At 34.8% G+C, this 19,056-nt stretch overlaps 1 protein-coding gene across 4 annotated transcripts in view; it reads right to left on the bottom strand.

Annotated features, from left to right (window-relative positions):
- The window catches only part of LOC118737641 (titin), a 50,112-nt gene extending 36,722 nt beyond the window's left edge, over nt 1–13,390 (bottom strand). For 3 of the 4 annotated variants that reach the window (XM_036468287.1, XM_036468290.1, XM_036468289.1), the window contains exons 1-2: nt 13,358–13,390; nt 5,766–6,062 (exon numbers count right to left, since the gene is read on the bottom strand). In XM_036468287.1, coding sequence (XP_036324180.1) covers nt 5,766–5,769 — 4 coding nt within the window. In that variant the 5' untranslated portion in view covers nt 5,770–6,062; nt 13,358–13,390. Of the gene's footprint in view, nt 1–5,765; nt 6,090–13,357 lie in introns of those variants that run through there. The other variant, XM_036468288.1, reaches the window with a different exon arrangement.
- Between the last annotated feature and the right edge of the window lie 5,666 nt (nt 13,391–19,056).

The following is a 19,056-nucleotide window of genomic DNA, read 5'->3' as shown; positions in this document are numbered from 1 at the left end:
AAAAAAACTGAAAGATTTTAATGCTGAGTTTTTGCTGGGCATTGCAATGCTAAAAAATTTGTGGGATTTAAACAATGTCATATGGAAATGAACTAAATGACTTTATTTTTAACCTAATAACATGAAAATTTTTTAATGTAAAACTTTGTAATTTAATGCGCAGTGAAAATTCAGCATTAAGGATTGATTTAAGAGTCTTTAATGAAAATCTTTGAAATTTTTATGTACCGATTTCTAAAGTAGCTTTTAAAATTTATTTGCCTTTCGAACATATTTTTTAGAACCAAATTTGTGTTCAAGGCCCAGATAAATTTTAAAAGCTATTTGAGAAAACGGCCCTAAGTATTCTTAAAATTTTGGACTCTATAATATGTAAAAACATACTATTCCATAGAGTAGTGTCGGCATGACATCCGGCGTAGCTAAACGGATAGAGCTGCGAGATACCTTTGATACGGCCCTGTGTAGTAGGCCACGTATGTTCGTTGTTTTTTAAACTCATATTTTTTATTAATTAACTTCTTTTCTTTTGATAACAACCGAGTCAAACGTTTAAAGGACTATTATTATAGGACAAGAACCGAGAATGTCTGAACGCTTAATGGAGAAGGTGTCCTTGCCCGGCTGCTTAATTTCCTTAAAAACGAAAAGACTGATATCACCGCCATCCAAGAAGAACAACAGCCATATAAAGGATCACAAACTAGATACTAGATTTGTGGTGTGACAGACATCGCCAAGTTCTGCCGTTCACCCCAATGAACGAGTTTCTCGCTAAAGTTTCATCAAACTACATGGCTCCAAATCGCAAAACGAACCCTTAGCCTTCTTAATGTTGATTATTTATAGCAAAGCAGGTATTTTACAATATGCCAAATCTTAATTTATAGGGCTTTTAACAAAGCAGCTTTCAGGTAAGTCAATCAATTTCTTGTCAAAGCTGGACAGTCACAAGGAATGTGTTCGGAAGTTTCCTCATCCTTGAGGCACATCCGGCATTCCGATTCTCCAATAACATTCGGTTTATATGAAAACATGGTTGGTTGTAGTGCGTTAGACACCTGGCGAGTAGTGTGATGGCATTTCGGTTTACTTAAATAACATAAGCTCTATTTAAAGGGTAGCCAAATAGTTTTGCCTGTCTATTGCCCACACCTCCTACCAGTACTTACTGCGTTCAGAGGTACTCACGCAGTAATTATGGTTTTCAAAGAGGACTGATTAAGACCCCAAATGGTACTGGTTCTAAGAAGGCCGTTAAGGATCCTTCTCGCACCAACTAGTCAGCGACCTCGTTGCCTACGAGCGCAGAGTTACATACATGGATCTCGGAGAAACCACGGAAGTCCTGGACAATGCCATAGAGTGTATAATAAAATAAGGTCAGCTCTAGAACAACAAGAATGTTGAACAGGGGCATTCCTTGATGCGCAAAAAGCATTTGATGAAGTCTGGCAACCCGGATTGCTATGTAAATTAAAGAAATATTTACCTGCCCCCTTTTTCTATCTTATTAAATCTTATGTAAATGATAGACGATTTTATGTTGGGATTGGAAATGAGTGCTTAAATATATGAAATAAAATCAGGCGCACCGCAGGTAAGTGTTTTGGGGCCGTTTCTTTATTCGATCTGTTCTTGTGGTTATCGTTCGGTTTTGCCCATTTTCAATACCATCCGTCCTACGCTGAAAAGAAGTACATATACTAAGTTTCCTTAAGATATCTCAATTTTTACTCGAGTTATCGTGTGCACAGATGGACTGACGGACGGACGGACGGACAGACAGTCACCGCTTAAACGATTTCCTTTTTTATTCGGATCATTTATGTATACATACATTTGTCCATATCTATCTCGAATCGTTTTGCCTGTTACAAACAACCTTTATGTGAACAAAGTTATAATACCCTTGTGCACAAGTGCCCTCGGGTGTAAAAATGATATTTATGATTAGATATGATTAGATATTATGGTAGATACAAAATATGTAGTATGAACGTACATAAAGCATGCGTGGTAAGCGAACATGCAACAGTTGCTAGAAAGTATCTAAATACAAAGTGCAACAACATTTTACATAATATACATAGCACCTACGCTCAAAAGAAGTTGCACATACATAAGTACATACATATGTAGGAGTGTTAAAAATTTTTGGGTGGGCGAAAATTGCTTCGCCGCAAGCAATATTTCTACACAAAAGTTCATTTTATGTGAGGAAGCTGTTTAGTACGCAGTTGTAGGAATGTACATATTACATCCATATACATACATATAGTATGTTGGTATACACGGATATGTGTGTATGTAAATATGTGTTTACGAATTTGCGTAGGCTCTTTTGCTGGGTTTTCGCTACATAGCCTACATATATATGCATATATGCGTTGGCATTACAAAAGAATATTAAGACGAACATCTAACATTAATACTGGTACATAGTAGATAATAGATAGTTCTTAAAGAGAAACAATGCATAGAATAGACATGCGTGAAGACTAGATATGTATTTAGAAATGAAACTCAACCCCTAAGGTAAAGTGTGTGTGGTTTGTTGGTGGTTTCGCTCGCTATCGCTTGGGGTATTTCCAGTGAATGTGAATTATTAATAAGAAATACAATAAAATAAGAAAATGAAATAAAAAGTAAGAGTAATACAAGGCAGGCAATCAGAAGATATTTTTATACGGCGCATAGTGCGTGGAATAAATTTAATGAAATTTAAAGAAATTTAAAAGTGAAAATTTTGAAGAAAGGCAACCTGGTAGCTGGTTGCTGCCTATACTGACGATGTAGCACCTATAGCTAAAGGAAATTACTAAGGCACCCTGTACGAAGAAATAAAGTTAAAGTAAATTAAATTTAAAACTTTGCTTTTACCTACCGCTTCGGCGTAACCGCTAACAAAGTCGAGCTTGTTATTTTCACAAGGAGATATGCAATTCCAAATATTCAACCCTCCTCTGTGGTAAGCTTTCCAATAACACTCTCTGAACGTGAAAGCATGATTTTGACTACAAGCTTACCTGAGAAGGGTCAGAAAGAAATTTGGTAAGGGTTGGGTCTCTCACCGAGGGTTTGGTAGCGCGTATGGGACAAGGCAACCATTGTTATGCAGATGAAAAGAGTGGAAAGCACTTAACGCAATACTGAGCATTGTGCCCAAGTACTGAGTGTCCAATACAATCCGACCACCGCCTTTAAGATGTAGGGAAATGTTTTTGATTAAAAAACCGCAGGAAATGTGACATACCAAAACAGGTATGCGCTATCTTTTGGTGGTATGCATTACCGATTTCCGGTTTCGATCGGAATTGGGTTAAACCGATCGCAAGTCCATATGAAATATGGCTAGGAAAGAATGTTACTCATACACCATATCAATAAACTATGTATTACGCATTTTCATTTGACGATTTACAACTTTATTTGTCAATCAGCTCGTTGATAGATTGTTGTTTTTGTAAAGGACCAGGCTTTAACACAAATCAAAATAATTTAGAAAAAATCTTTTACTTTTAAATTTTTTCCCTGTTGAAGTTGCATTTTTTCATTAACAAACTTAAAATGAATATATCTTGCGAAAATGTCCAAAATAATAATTTTTTATATGAAGCTTTCGCCATTATGTTTAGGACGTATAAATGTTCGCAAAGCATATATACCGGCTCCAAAAAACTCTAGTTGCTTCGTTTGATTAGAATGTGAAATTAGAAAACCCGTTTTTTTTTTTTAATTTTCCATCTCAAAAATGCGACATTGCGGGGCGTAAGTAATATTAAAAAAAAAACAGCTTTTCCATCGTTTTCAACGTTAAATTTTGGTGTAGAAACCACATTGTTTTTCTGCAAAAAATATGACCTTGGTTATCGAAAATCCTTTTACGCAAAATTTCGAAATTGGTGAAAAATGAACATTTCAAGCGCTGGTAGCCCCCTCTACATTTAAGTTTTTCAAGCCCATCTTGGAGCAGGCGTTTCCTTTTTATCAAATTTACAAAATATCGCGTTTTATTGGTTATTTAAAAAAGTGGAATCCGGAAGTCGGTAATACCTAAAAAAGATACAGAGTCCTTGATTTGATGGGCCATATTTTGGGGTTTTCAATAAAAAACATTTCTCTGTATTTTAAAGGGATTGGACGGGTGGTCTAGGATACCCTGTATATAGGAGGCATAGCAGCCGCTGCGAATTCTGCAGTTAGGTGAAAAACGTGGGCTTTAAGCTCACTTCCAGCTTGGGACATAACGGAGTTCTAAAAAGCATCGAGCTCATTCCGACCCAAATTGTGGATCCTTCATCACCCACATCCCAACCAGAAAAAAAGTAGCGAGATGCAGTATCAGGAATCATAGGGCTGAGAACTTATTCACCGATGGATCGAAGCTTGATGGAGAGGAAGCAGCAGACGGAATGGTTGCAAATAAATTTTAAGAATGTTATGTAACTATTAGAAACATTCTGATAGTCATATGGCACTCAGGGTCCATCGCTTTTTTGATGATTTACTCGAAAACGATCGGAGAAGGCCTGACTTCTCGCAATATATAACTTCTCCATTAAGATTATTTGGGTTCCAGGCCACACGAATATCGCAGGAATTTCCATCGAGTTAGGAAATAAAAGTGGCTTCACTGGCTATATGTGGTTTGCTTCTGGGTAGATGGGCTTTTATTGAATTCAGCGAACGTTGGGCGAAAGCTTTGGAATTCAATTTTGCTAGCTGCTTCTGGCCACGGTTTAAGCAATGGCAGAAAAGAAGCCCCTAAAAGCTTTATTGGTGGAAGTTCTAACTGGTCCTTATCTTTTGGAAATTCATGCGGAAAAGCTCATATCACCTTAGGCGCCTACTGGAGCCGATGTATGAAAGACGATAAGGTGGAATCATCTCAACATCTGTTACTCAGCTGCCCTGCCTTAGCTAGCTTAAGGTTTAAGATTTAAACATTCACTCGTCTCATTACTATCTCACTCCCGATGAACTTTCAGGAATAGAAATTATTGGTGTGAGAACGAAGCATTTTTCTACCACAAGCCCTTAGACTCCACGCCTTCTCCTTTTCCTTTGCATCCGTTCCCTCTCATAATGACAACACAAAGGACGGTTAATTGTGCGCATCCACCTATGAAGGAAGCCAACCTACCCCATTGTCGAATATTGATTCAAGAGCGACAGATTTCAATATCAAAAACTGCTAAAAATTATTAAAAACCAGTAACAAAACAAAAACGCTGATGAATTTTAAAATGCAACATTTGTGAAATGAAAATGTGATGTGAATGAATATCCGACATATGTATGAAAGATCGAATGCTGTTGAAATGAAATGGCTTAAGTCAATTGGCATTTTAGTTTGCGTTAATTAAAGCTAAAGTTTCGTTTTAGAGTAAATATGTGAAAGTTAATTTACCTGTATCAATTTTGTTTATGTGTGTTGTTTTTTTATAACATTTAACATTTTCACAGTTTTTTTTCGAGTGTTTTAGGGTTGTATAGAAAATTACTTGAAAATATTAAATTTATTATTTATGATTATTTATGTATGTAAATATTTTCAAGAAAAGTAAGAAAGAAATAGTTATAGACACAAGTATGTAATAGTTATTATTTGCATAAAATACACTCTAAGCAGCTTTTGGCAGTTGTGTTTCCTAAACTGTTCTTTTTTGCACTACTGTACATAAATTTCATTTAAAAAATTATTAATCTGCTAACATTCTGTTATTAGAAACAAATGCAATTAATGAAACTTTTATATTTACCCATGATCCATCCAAAATTGCAACGCTATCTTTGATTTTTTGTCGCTTTACTGGAACCTCGACAAGCTTCCCAAGCTTGTTAGCGCTGAATGGTTTTTTGCTTATGGTGCATTACATCTCGTTGCATTTTTTTCTTCGAAAATTCTCGATTTAAACACTCTTATCTATGTACATATGTATGCTGATTAACCACTATTTCCTTATTCAATAATTTCAATGCACTGATTTATTTTGTTCACATCACATTTATTGGCATTTATTTGGGCGTTTTGTTGCGTATGTACACAGTCACAGCGCCTGAGATTATGCAATGTTATTTTTTTACGCAAGCTTTAAGTAGTGCGAAAATACATACAAATGCAGTATGCATACATACATACATACGTATGTAAAATCGCAATGCCATGCACACACATGCATTTGTATTTTTTCAGGCAGTTTCACTTGATATGCCCCATAGGAATCACGAAGCAGTTGATTGGATGTTGAAAACAAGTTCTTGTGTGGCATTTGAAGTTAAAAATAATATTATTTTAAGATTCATAAAAAAATAAAAATGCATTGGGTCAATCGTCATCGCCATAACCAACAGGACAGTGCCAGCTTAAAAGCCTTTGCGAATAGGCTCGTACCGTGACGCTTGAGCTGCTGCCCGATTTCCTGCAGCGTTTCTGTGTTTTAAGTAGCATACACACTCAATTAAAGTGCTCTTGTTCATGTTTGTAAATATATAGGTATGTAAGTATGTATTTTATATAACAGGCCACTGAGTAGCACCATTTTTATTTTAGTTCAGAGCAAAAAAAAAAAAATTAAGAAATTTGGCATTGAAAATTATTTCTGGCGGCTAGTGTCAAAAAACTACACACTGGCGCACAAGAAAACCATTAAATGGTGCATATATTGGCGAAAAGAGTGGAAGAGGTTTTTCAATTACGCGGCTGCAGTAGACCTTGAAAAGCAAGAAAACAAACACAAAGGAGTGCAAAGAGCTAAAATCGCTGGGTAAATTTATTTTACCAAACGAATTCGTTCATCAATAAATCTACTTTCCCACTTGACACCAATTCGTCCTTCAATATGAAGGTCACAAAATTATCGCTGCTCAATTAATCATTACTCTTAATTCAGACAGACACACAAGAAAGTAGTGAGAGAACGAATATCGGCAAGCCAAAGTTAATGCGAGACAGTGACATGGATAATGTTCTACTCTCGCTCTCTCTAGAATTTCACTAAATTGCTGCAGCTGTGACAGAAGTCATCCAACTGATAACTAATTCTCTTGGCCCGAAAATTTATTGGAGGGACGGTCGCACCTGCCCATATGTAGGCTCTGCAGACTATCGTCTATTAGCCTGTGAAATAACGCTTTTCTTTAGCTAGAGTTTACAAAATCATAGCTGAATACTTGCGTTGAGAGCAATTAAATTGTTGAATATAAATTATAAATGGGCAAAACATAACAAAACCGATGTAACTAGTATAACTTTAGGCAAAGGTGTTGTAGGTCACCTAAACAAAAGGTTTCATAGGGTAGGGCGGGGACTATATATTTCTATATATATTTTTTTTTTTTTTGGATTGGGAACTATTTTTGGAGAGGCTATTCAATATATGTACATATATGTATGTAAATGCAGACAACTTTTTTATATTGAATAAAAATACAAATTATGTCGGCGTTAGAGTAAATCGTTAAACTCGCTTTTTTGAGAAAACATGCCACGGTCGGACACTTATCATGCAACTTGAGAGCTGGAACAAAAATATTTGAAAACTAAATCACCGGAGCATACGAAAAAAGATGGATAAAAAAAACTCGGTCGAGGAAATTCAAGACGAAGAAGAAAAATTTCATGGCCCAGAAAGACACGTCCGGAAATTTTTTTGAATATTCGCTCCCTACGCTAAAGAATCTAATTTCAAATCTACTGTAAAAATAGTAGCGCGCTCTTGAAGCAGTATCTGGAAGGATGGGAAAAAACAATTTAAAGAAAAACGCTTTTAAGGTCTTACAAACATTTAGCGGTCAGTCCGGGGCGCTGCATGAAAATCACTAGAAAAGCCATTCAACATTTTATTGAACGATAGAATACGGTGTATAATGTATTTTTGATGTTAAAGCATTTTCTAGGGGAAAAAAAGAAGACCCCTTCTGTTTTAATTCCTGCGCGATTTTTTATCCACCCTTCACAAATAATTGGCAAATGTCTGTGCAAGAGATGAAAGCCAAGCTTAACCGTATTTATGTGGATTTCATATGTATATACATAATTATTATGTATTACATAAATATTTTTTTTTATTATTTCAGCTAATATAAAAGCATAATAAATATTCTGCCATGGATTCTCAAGTTTTCCGTAGGCTGCACTTTGCGTATTTTAACTTTTACTCATATCTTTTGCCTCACTTTTATGTTACTTGTTTGTATAAATATTGTTGTTGCTGACAAAGTCTGTGTGTGCCAAAGCAGTCGCCACGACTATCTTTCTAATACATACCTAGTTTTTTCTGGCTCTTTCTCACTTTTCTTTGTTTTTGAGTTTTTTATTTGTATCTTGACCCAGTTCATGCAATTGCGACGTAATCGTAAATGAAGGAAATGAAAATCCTTGCAGAAAATGATATGGAAATTGCAATTTTTGGAAGGAAAATTCTATTGGCAAACCGAAAAGTCAGACAACCAGTAAGCCAGACGGCTACACATACATGTAAGTACTGACATACATAGTTACTTAGTCTTAAGTTAAATTAAAAAAATAAAACAATCACATTCTTAATTCTCCCTTGGAACTACTTAATTAGGTAAATACACTTCAGAATATCCCAAGGAAAATTGAGAAGTCCATGGGGAACAAAGAGGTACTCCAGGTTGTTTCCAGATATAGAGGAGGTTTCTATATCACAGAACACTATCTAAATGATATACAATTGCGTCCGGTGCACGGACGTTAATCCCATGCCAATCAGAGGTCGGTTTAAAAATACCACCCCTCATCTCGTGCCAATCGTTAACGCCAAGAAAGCTAAGAAAAGTAACATTTTACTAAACTGCACCTATCGAAGGGCCACACTAACCGCAGCTCTCGAGGTGCTTCTAGACCTGCCTCTATTATACATTATAATCTAGCAATAGGCTTACCTATTTACAGCAAAGCTCATCGCCGAGGACAATGTATTCGATTGAAGCTTATAGACTCTTTCACTCTCAGGGTAATATACATAACCTGCGCATTCGGTTTGTAGATCTGTACCTCCCGAGCATTAACTTCGTCCATAATTTCAGAGGTTTAAAAATTTACCCATTTTTGTATATTTGTTGTGCAGCCTGTTCAAGTTGAGCGGGCAGAATGAGGGCGATCGCCCTCCCCAGAGCTCGAAAAAGCAAAATTTCGGATACAATTTATTACTTCAAACGAGAAATTTGAAAAAAAAAATTTTTAAGTTTTTTATTTTTTTATTTTAATCTTCAATCGTAACCATTTTTTAGGCTTGCATACGATTATTTATAGAATAATAAATCGTGTTAAACTCTTCGTCAACGTGAAAAATGAAAACAATGGGTATGCAGATACTATCAGGCCGATTCTAAACAGGAACACCCTGGGAGTTTTCTCTCTTTTCTCTCTTTCTCTTGATTTTTCAAAATCGATGAATTGTCTTTGAAATTTTTAGTACTGGAGTATTTTGAAACTATTGCAGTGTGGTTTAACAGGTTTTGTGGTTGAAAATTATTATTCTGTAGTGTATTTTATTGTTGTAAACTGAATACAAAATATAACCACATAACCTGATAATCTGGTAACCAGGCTAGTTTGAACACCCGCACTGCGCTTTGGCTGTAACATACTTACTTTTTAAATTAACTCTCGATTGTTTAGTAACAATTTATTGCTAGTATAGCAATCTAACTTTTATTGTAAGTCAGCAGAATTCGGCATATGTACATACATACATCCACCCTAAAACACAGAATCTGCACACATAACCGGCTTACATATGAATTCATAGGAGCAGTTAAATGTATGTATGTAAGTTCGAATGAAAAAGTGTGGCACTGCTTACTTGCATTTTGTATACAGGGTGGCGACGAACAACTATTACTAAGATTTCCTCAAAAATAAAATGGTCCTTTATAGATTTTGTGGAAAAGAGGATTTTATTGTTCATTTTCCACAGATTTCACTTAAATTTTATTAATTAGTTTTTAAATTTTAACCTCTATTTGGGTTTACCAGCGGAAAACACTTTGAGAGAATAGCGCAAGCGGCACGCAGGTCTTCGTCAGTTAATTTATTCCATATCTTGTGTTACCATAGGCTAAGTTTTTCCCTAGAATAGACTAGGAACTGGTGACTAGGACGGCCATTCATTAGGCCAACCCTATATAGTTTTTCTTTTTTATTGTCTTTTTTTTATACAAAGCCTAAGAGAAAATACACCTGAAAAAGACTTGCTATTGCTATTACTATTCACTCAAAGTTTACACTGCTGGCAAATGTAAACAAATATTAAAATTTAAAACTAATTAATACAACTAAAGTAAAATCTGTGGAAAATTAACAAGAAAATAACTTTTTTCGCAAAACCTATTAAGGACCCTTTTATTTCTCAAAAAAAAATGTGTGTAAAAGTTATTCGTTGGCACGCTGTATATGTGCATTAGGTGGTCTAAAAATGCATGTGAAAAAGTAGAGTCGGAATTTTTATGCTCTCACCCACTAGGATTATTCTATATGGAAAACAAATTTACTCCTATTTTCGAAATCAAAAAATATTTAGAGGTCGCTCAACGCACTCAAGGTTTACCATGTATTTTATATGGGGAAGCTCAATTTTTCGCAGAAATGGTGTAGAATTCTTAAAAATCAATATTTTTCGATCAGAAAACTCCCAGTAATAAAACCCAATTATTTTTTTTATCATTTTTGCATAGTAACTATATTTTCTAAGTCCGCCAAAACCCCCCGAAAATGCAATGGGGGATAAATAAAAAATCTTTAGTCTTAAATATTTTTTGATTTCAAAATAAAAATATATGCGAAATTTTTTCGATATAGATCAAACGTAGGGGGTGAGCGCCTTAAATAACGACTTTACTTATTTTGGACCACCCTAATGTACATATGAATGTAGATATGTTTTAAAAAGGAGGACAAGTACCTACGAAGTCAGATTAAGGGCTTGACAGTTTATCTGTGGCACACAAACGCACTTTTGTGACATACAAACAATCTCTATACTTAATGCCAGCCAGCTGTGTGTGCTTTAGTTAGCTAATCTATGTCGTAGTCGCTTCAAGAGATAAGTGTGTCTCGTGCCTGTTAAGAGCAGAATAAAATTCTGCATAACTAATGCGTGATAACATTTTCAAGGACGCATAAGTTCGTACTCTTATTGGGTTTATGCGAATTAAAATTGTAATTAAGCAGCAATGTACGGTAGTTAGGGAACTGCTAAATACATATAGTAGTTTCAAGAAAGCTTTGAAATTGTACTAACAGAAGAAATGTTTTTCCCTATTGACATTTTTAGCTTTGAGTCTCAAATGACTAAATATTTTTTTAACAAATCTGTGTCAATTGCAAATTTATAATAAATTTAAGTTTTTAGGTGCTCATAGCACTAGGGAAAATTAGTATAGAAAACATTGCGGATCTGTGGACACCTGCGTATGGTTACGGCCCCTCAAGGAACCAACAGAAGAACTATGTATAGCATACGAAAAAAGTATAAAAAAAATTATATTTAAAATTAAACAAGTTTTCTTCTTCATTAAATAAGTCTGTCTTTTTGACGATAATAATAGATTGGCGCTTAAACATATGTAAGTATTTGGCCGAGCTTCTCCTCCTATATGAGGCGTGCGCCTTGATGTTGTCACACGAAGGGGAGGGACCTACAGTGATACGCCGACTCTGAACAGCGATTTGATTTTGATGAAAAGCTGTTTCTCATGGCAGAAATACACTCGGAGGTTTGCCATTGCCCGCCAAAAGGTGACCGCTGTTAAGACAAAAAAATTGACCTTTTTTCTAAATTTTTTTTGCGATGTTGCTTTGGCCAGGGCTTGAACCCAGGCCCTGCTGAGTGGAATCGCGTACTGCTTACCACCACGCCACTTATACATAGCTTGCAAATAATTTACTTAAATTTGACTTTTCAAACAGGTGGCCACACTTTTTAAAATGTAACAAGCAACAAAATCTTCCAATTCCCAAATTTCCAATAATAACCAAGTAGCTAAGCTGTTTTTAACGGGGGAAAAGCGAGCAGCAGCGGAATGAAATGTCTTTTGCAGTACGCTATGGCGGATGAGTAACACAGATCTGTGGTATGATTGCTTTTTTTTTTGGTTTTTGTCCTTGTTTTTGCACATCGATCGATTCATGGTTATTTAACACGCCGAAGCATATTATTTTTTCAAGTTTTAATAATTTTATGCTGTTTGTTTTTTTTTCACTACAGCAAAAGTTATTTTCGTGTGAAATATTTAAAACTTAAAAGAAGTTACCAAACAAAAAAGTAACGCAACACTGCTGCAGTCAGGAATGGTTGCACTATTGTGACCTCAGCTGACAACACGTTTTTAGCACAAATGCAAACACAGAGCATAAACACATGTAGAGTAGTATTGCAGAGCAGTAAAAGCAAACACCATTAGTGCCGTTACGTCCCTCACTGCAAATAAACCAAGTAACGTACGAACCATGCAACCGTCCATCAAGAATATCAAGGCTAACTAACGATGGTATTATACATGAGTGTGTATGTGTACACGCGCCTTATCGTTTCTCTTCACTAAACAAACACACACACATGCTTATGTACATATACATACATGTGGATATGTAGGCCTCCACGTAACTACTCACTCAGTGGGTTGCACCTTTGGTATCTAAACCATTGAAGGGTGTGGAATATGGGTGGCTTTTTTAATTTGCTAAGGCATATACATACATACATACATATCTATGGTCCTCTGCAAAAACAGCACAATTCAATAAAAAAATAAAAAATAAAAACCCTGAGTACCATATACCATGTCTGATCCTTCCTACTTACTTTAGCAATTCTTACTTCTAACTTTGGTTAGAATTCGACACGGACTAAACAAGGATTAGACACGTGAGCCACTTAACAGTAGTAAGGGTTTTATTTTTTGAATTCTAAGTTGTGTCGTTATTGCAGAGAATCAACGATATACATATGCATACATATGCATGTGTGTATGTAAGTGCGAAGTATGTTTGTGTGCACATTTTCTGATTATGTATTGCAATTTCGTTATGTTGTGCAAGCAGCTGTGGTCTCTGCCTTAGTTGTGTGGGGTTGGCTTTGCACATTTTTCGCACAGTGAATTTTTCTTTTCATTGACTTTTCCATTGTTTTATTTCACTTCTATTTGTAAACTCTTTAGTTCTACATTTATTCTTTTCATTTCCTTCTAAGTTTTCTTTGTTAACCTACACTAGTTGTTACTGTGTTTATTTTTATTGGTTCTCTTGTATAAGTTGGTGGCGGAGGTGCATTTGCGGTCAATGCTTTCCTACTTTTTTTTTCTTCCCGTGCACTGATTAACTCACTGTTTTTCCGTATTTGAGACAAGTTGATGGCAGCAGGCGTTCGAAGTAACTGATTGGTATTGTGTGAGATGTAAATTCCATTAGTGAATACTTTGACATTGAAACTTATGGCTGACAGCTGTGGAGTTTGCGCAGTGTAGGCATGAAATTTGACACTGACAGTTAGCACAGTGGACATGTACTATAAAATTTTACTAAATAATAATTTTTTTACTTTTAAAGAAAATAGAGAGACATAGTGTACGACCACACTCTATAACAGAGGTTCCTAAACCTTTTTGTTTTCTCGTAAACCCCTTTCAAAACTTTACTGGTGAAATGTGAAGATTAGATCTACCGATGTAAATTTGCATCGTGGGTAAGTTCCAAAACTAAATTCGGAGTGGAAAAAAATAGAAATAAAATAAAAAAAATAATAATAAATAATTAAAATAATGAGCTTGCAAGTTAAAAAAAACGAGATCGTAAAGCCATCAAAGCCCTCTCTCGCTCTGAAGAGTCATATCTTTAAACACTCCGAGCGCTGGCGTTATTTACATTCTCTTCACCATAAACTCCTCATATGTTCGTATCTGTCATGAATTTGCATGTGGCGTATTTGTAAAGTAGTTTTTATTTTTACCGCTCCGAGTTTTAAAGTAATGCAAAAAATATGTGTAAACACTTTACGCCAAACTTTAAATCCAGAAACTGAAAATGGAGAAAAGATGGAATCTAGAAAAATCGCTGACAAACAACCAAGCAAGCAAGAAGCGCAAAAAGTGTTCCACCGTCTCATTTTTTTCAAGGCAGGATGGGCAAATGAAGTTCTCATTTACGTTTATCACAGCTCTAGAAGTTGTCTGCAGGTCCATCTACTCAATGAGAGCAAAAAACTAGATAGAACTTCTGAGTTTGAAGTCAACATGAGTTTTGCCCACCCGCATTCCCTCGATGCCACCAGTCATTGCTGATCGAAGTATTCACCAAGTTTCTTACGGTGGCTTCGATGGCTGAAGTGGGAAGTACTATAACTGGTACTCAACGTTATAGAGACTCTTCGACAAAGGTATCCTGTAGCATTGAAAAGACACAAGTGCTCAAATCTCTGCCGCCAGCAATTTCCGCCTCGTCTCACTCAGTGTTATACCAACATCTGTTTATTTTTAGTCTGCAGGTGGTCTTTAAGGATTCCCCAAGTATGAAGACACAAAGTTAGTCAAAAGCCTATACGCCTCTCAAAAAAATTATTGTTAAATAATGAGGCTATCAAGCAACCATATTGATTCTTTACTATCGAAACCAGATAAATTTTCGTGGATCCCCACTTACAATTTGTGGACCCCCATATTTTTTCACGCCAACGTAGACCCCCGGCGAGTCACCCGTGGATCCCTGGGGGTCCACGTGGACAACTTTGGGAATCACTGCTTTGTAAGTATGATTATATTTTCTATTAGCCCCATAGCTTTCCTGAACTGCGTTTATTCCATTTTTTTTACTGTTATTCGCTCTGAAGTATTAGAAATTTCAACATATCGGTACCGAATATCGAAAGTATTGGATACTCAGCACATCACTGTATGTATTGACCAAAATGTGATATCGTTTTCCCGAAAATTTAAATTTTTTAAATAAGTAATTCTCTGTATTTGACGTGAAATAATGAAATAATTGTCATTATTATCAATCATGCGATATGTTCATCTAAATACATACCCTTGAGTCAGCTGATTTAGGTAAGTGAAATCGGCTATTTTTCTTTCAGTTATTTAATGATTATTAATTTTTGTTTATAAAGGTCTAGCAAATTATAGTATAATCAGCACCAAAATCCACATTTGTACAAAAATTATAAAAGTTAAAAAAAACTTTACAAATCACACCCAAAAGTTTCAACTTTTTTATTCAAAATTGTTAGAAAAATTTTAAGAATGCAATTTTATAATCCACTCAATTTTAGGATAGGATATAGGATAGTAGGATATAGTGTAAACTTCAAGACGCTAGAAAATCGTGCTGATTTTTATTAGTATTTTTTTTTTTTGTTTGCTGGCGGTGGTAAACATTTTCTCCATATAAAAGATATTGCCGAGTATTAAGTATTAACAACTTTGAAATTTTCGGGTGTATTTAGTAAAGTTTGTTGACCTTTTATAATTTTTGTACAAAGTTTAAAATATGGATTTATATGGTGCTGCTTATAAAATGTGCAAACACTGTAAGGAAAAAGTTTTGAAATTACTCAAAAAAAAAAACGCCGAAACACCTGAACTAAAGATTTGGACATATATTACGGATCTGTGTACCATCTCTCCGGGTCAGGTCATTTTCCAAAGATATTTTAATTTTTATGAAAAAAAAATTTAAACTTTAACAAGCAAAAAAATAACAAATCTTGTGTAATTTTTAAAATTTTTATTAAAACTTGTTTTTCTGAATGGTTAAATGAAAATGTGCAATCATTTTTTGTGAGAAATAGGGCCAGGAAATAATGTTACTCATACGACACACCGTTCTCGTACATTACGTGGGAGTAACGGTGACCATAAATGTGGATTGAAAATGCAGGACAATTTTCCAAAAAAAATTACTTATTTACATAAATTTACATAAAATAAAAAAAAATAAAAATATTTCTTAGTTTTCAATCCAATTTTAAACTTTAAACGTAAATCACGTTTTCTTCATTGGTAGTAAAACATAATGCTTACAAAGTTTCCTTAACAAGAAACAAGATTATAGATTTTTGGCAAATGGGCGTGGTTCCACCGAGTTTTGACTACATATGCATGTGTGTAAGTGTATATCGGTAGCAGCTTTATTGATTTCCATCATACTTAGTCGAATTATTTCAATAAGTCTGATATAGCATTTATCAAAACTATTTGAAATTGGGAAAACACCCCTGCCTATCATGTATTTTACAGTTCGTTTGCGCCCGAACTTATACTTCTTTACTTGTTTCAATATAATTTTAAGAGAATTTGCAAAATATTTGGGTTAAGCTTTAGCTTTATGCGACTTTTTATTATCACTTTAGTGGCCAAATTATTTGTGCCATTAGTAGAATAGTTATATAGAGCAGTTATCATTTATGCTTCCTGTTAGTCTACTATATTCATCGATAGTATCCATAGCCATTACTAGTAATATTCAAAAAATTTTATGAATACTTTGAGCTGAGCTAATCAGATTTAATAAAAAGACAAAAATTATTTCCTACTTACGAAAGCGGACGAACAGCAACGCATCCACAAAGGCACTTAATGCTTCTTGATGCCGTCTATTGCGTTCCCGCGAAATCAGCACACGTTCCAGAAAGTAACCCATCAAACGTATCTCAACCTTGAGGATCGCACAAATATCGATTAACCTGCGAACACTCAAATGTTCCAAATCCTTAGCGCTGCTAGCAAATTTTAACGAACTAAAATCGGCCATATCAGGATCGTCCTTACTAAATATACCGTAATACTTTTCAAAGCGACGCGAATGTTGCTCTCTTCGTTGTTTGCCGTAAATGTCCCACAATAGTGCGCTTAACAATTGCTTTAACTCGCTGTGCATAACGAAAGGTAAATATTTAAAAGCGTGGGTAAATGCTCAGAAGTAGGTTTGGAAATTTTGCCTTGATTGTGGCTTATCAGTTTCGGTTTCGGCATTGCGTAAAACATACCTCATGTTGTTAGTCTTGTTGTTCTTGGGGCTTTTCAGTTGGACGTGCTGCATGCGTTGTGTAATTGCCTAACTGTTTGTCTATCCGATTGCGGAATGTATACGAAATTTGAATTTTTATCGAATGCGTAAGTTTTTTTGTTCTATTTTCTTTTAAACTTTTGACTATTTTATTTTGTAGAATGCCTATGAAATGTTGCTTGAAAGATAAGCTAGCGCACAAAAAGTCAACCAAAGTTCAAGACAAATAAATATATGCTTGAATAGGGATATTCACTTTCAAGCGAATAAATTTCATTAAGTAACCGAATTTTTCAATTGCTTTGGAAATTTTAGTGATTTGGAAGTATTCCTTTCTATTGTTGCAATAAGAAAATATTGAGGTTGTTCACACTTGCCTGGTTATCAGCTTATGTGGTTATATTTTTTATTCAGCTTACAACAATGAAATACACTACACAATAATAATTTTTAACCAGATAACCTGATAACCAGGAAAGTGTGAACAACCTCATTCACTGCCATTGTAAGGCGAAGTCAAGTAGCCCTACTATACAAAAAAATTCTTAAAATTACCAATACAAATTTTAATTACAAACATTACAAAGTTGCTAAGTAAAATTTTTTTAATTTTATAGGAGGGAAAAATTCGTATAGCCCTTTCCTTTAAGTATTTCGCAAGTCTGCGAGTACAACATTTTGTGTGTTTAAAGCAAAGCAAAACTCCATACGAATAGGGAGAATTCGATCTTTATTAAAAGATCTGGTATTATTTCGGTTTTTTGGATTTTCGGTGCCACTTTTGGACTAAGAAAATTTGCTTTTCATTGAATTTAAATGAGAGAAAAAAATTATACAAGTACCTTAATCCTTTTCGAAACGATGCATTTTTAATATCCCTTGCTTCCTATATCAAAATATGAGTTTTCATTAAAAGTGGGCTCATCAACATTTTAGTCTAAGCCAGCGATATTAGATTTTATTTTATTTTATTTACAGTATTCCATGATTAATTAAAGTTGAAAAATTTCTAAATTTTTGGTCCAATTATCCAGGTATTCAATCAATCGATACTCTTTCAATTGGACAACCTAATCAATTAAACGAAAATGCGTAGCTGGAATTCCAGCTTAATTCTGACCGCATTTGGGTTTTTGATCTCGGATTTTTTTTTAATAATTTTTTATGTTATAGTACCAATTGAAAGAGGCCTTCCCGATAAAAAAAAAAATAAAATTGTATGTCCAGCCACTACCCACTGCAGTTAGATGCAATTAACTGCAATAAAGTATTTTGATCTTTTTGATTAATGCAGTGAATTTGTATAGAAGTCAGTGTTCCTGGCAATGAGTTGGACAAAATTTCTAAGCTTTTCATTAATATAAAAATTGGCGAAAATAGATCCCTTTGTCAAGACCAGACTGCGAATGTTTATGCAGAAAACGAAGCCAAAAATGTGTATCACTTATGTAACTATATGGGTATTTCCATCGGAAGATCTATGAGCCAATTGGTCTGCTTTTTAAAACATGTACTGTCTATATATATGTATATATATAGCGCCACACACAAATTATATTGGCCTCAAAAGTGAATCACTTATTTTCTTAAGTGTAATTCCTACAAGAAAAATTAGGATCATAACTATACCAAATACTAAAGTCTGAGTCAGATGGCGGTCGCATTGCAGGATTTTAATTTTTTTTTTGGCGTGGTCTAATGTATATATATACATATATTGTCACCTGAAATGCGAAAATCCGTAACTAACAAACTTTTTTTTCTGCATAATACAAATAATAAGAATACAACTTGTGGGAACTCGCAATTCGATAAAATGCATCATAATCAATCACAAACTAGATTTTGAATTTCTTGTTCGTTACGGCCTTTTACATTTTAGGCAACGATATGTGACATATGTTATTGAATTTGTGACCAAAAAAGATAAGTTCTAAGCCAATAAAAAAATTCTCAAGAGGTGGAGCGAAATCGCTTTAGCACTTGACAACCATGCACCGAATTAGTAGCTGTCGGGATAT

This window comes from Rhagoletis pomonella, unplaced genomic scaffold (genome assembly GCF_013731165.1).
Source record: "Rhagoletis pomonella isolate Grant_MI unplaced genomic scaffold, Rhpom_1.0 Rhpom_scaffold_00004, whole genome shotgun sequence".
Classification (NCBI taxonomy): Eukaryota; Metazoa; Arthropoda; class Insecta; order Diptera; family Tephritidae; genus Rhagoletis; species Rhagoletis pomonella.
Note: the sequence above shows the minus strand (reverse complement) of the source record. Positions and strands in the feature narration are given on the sequence as shown.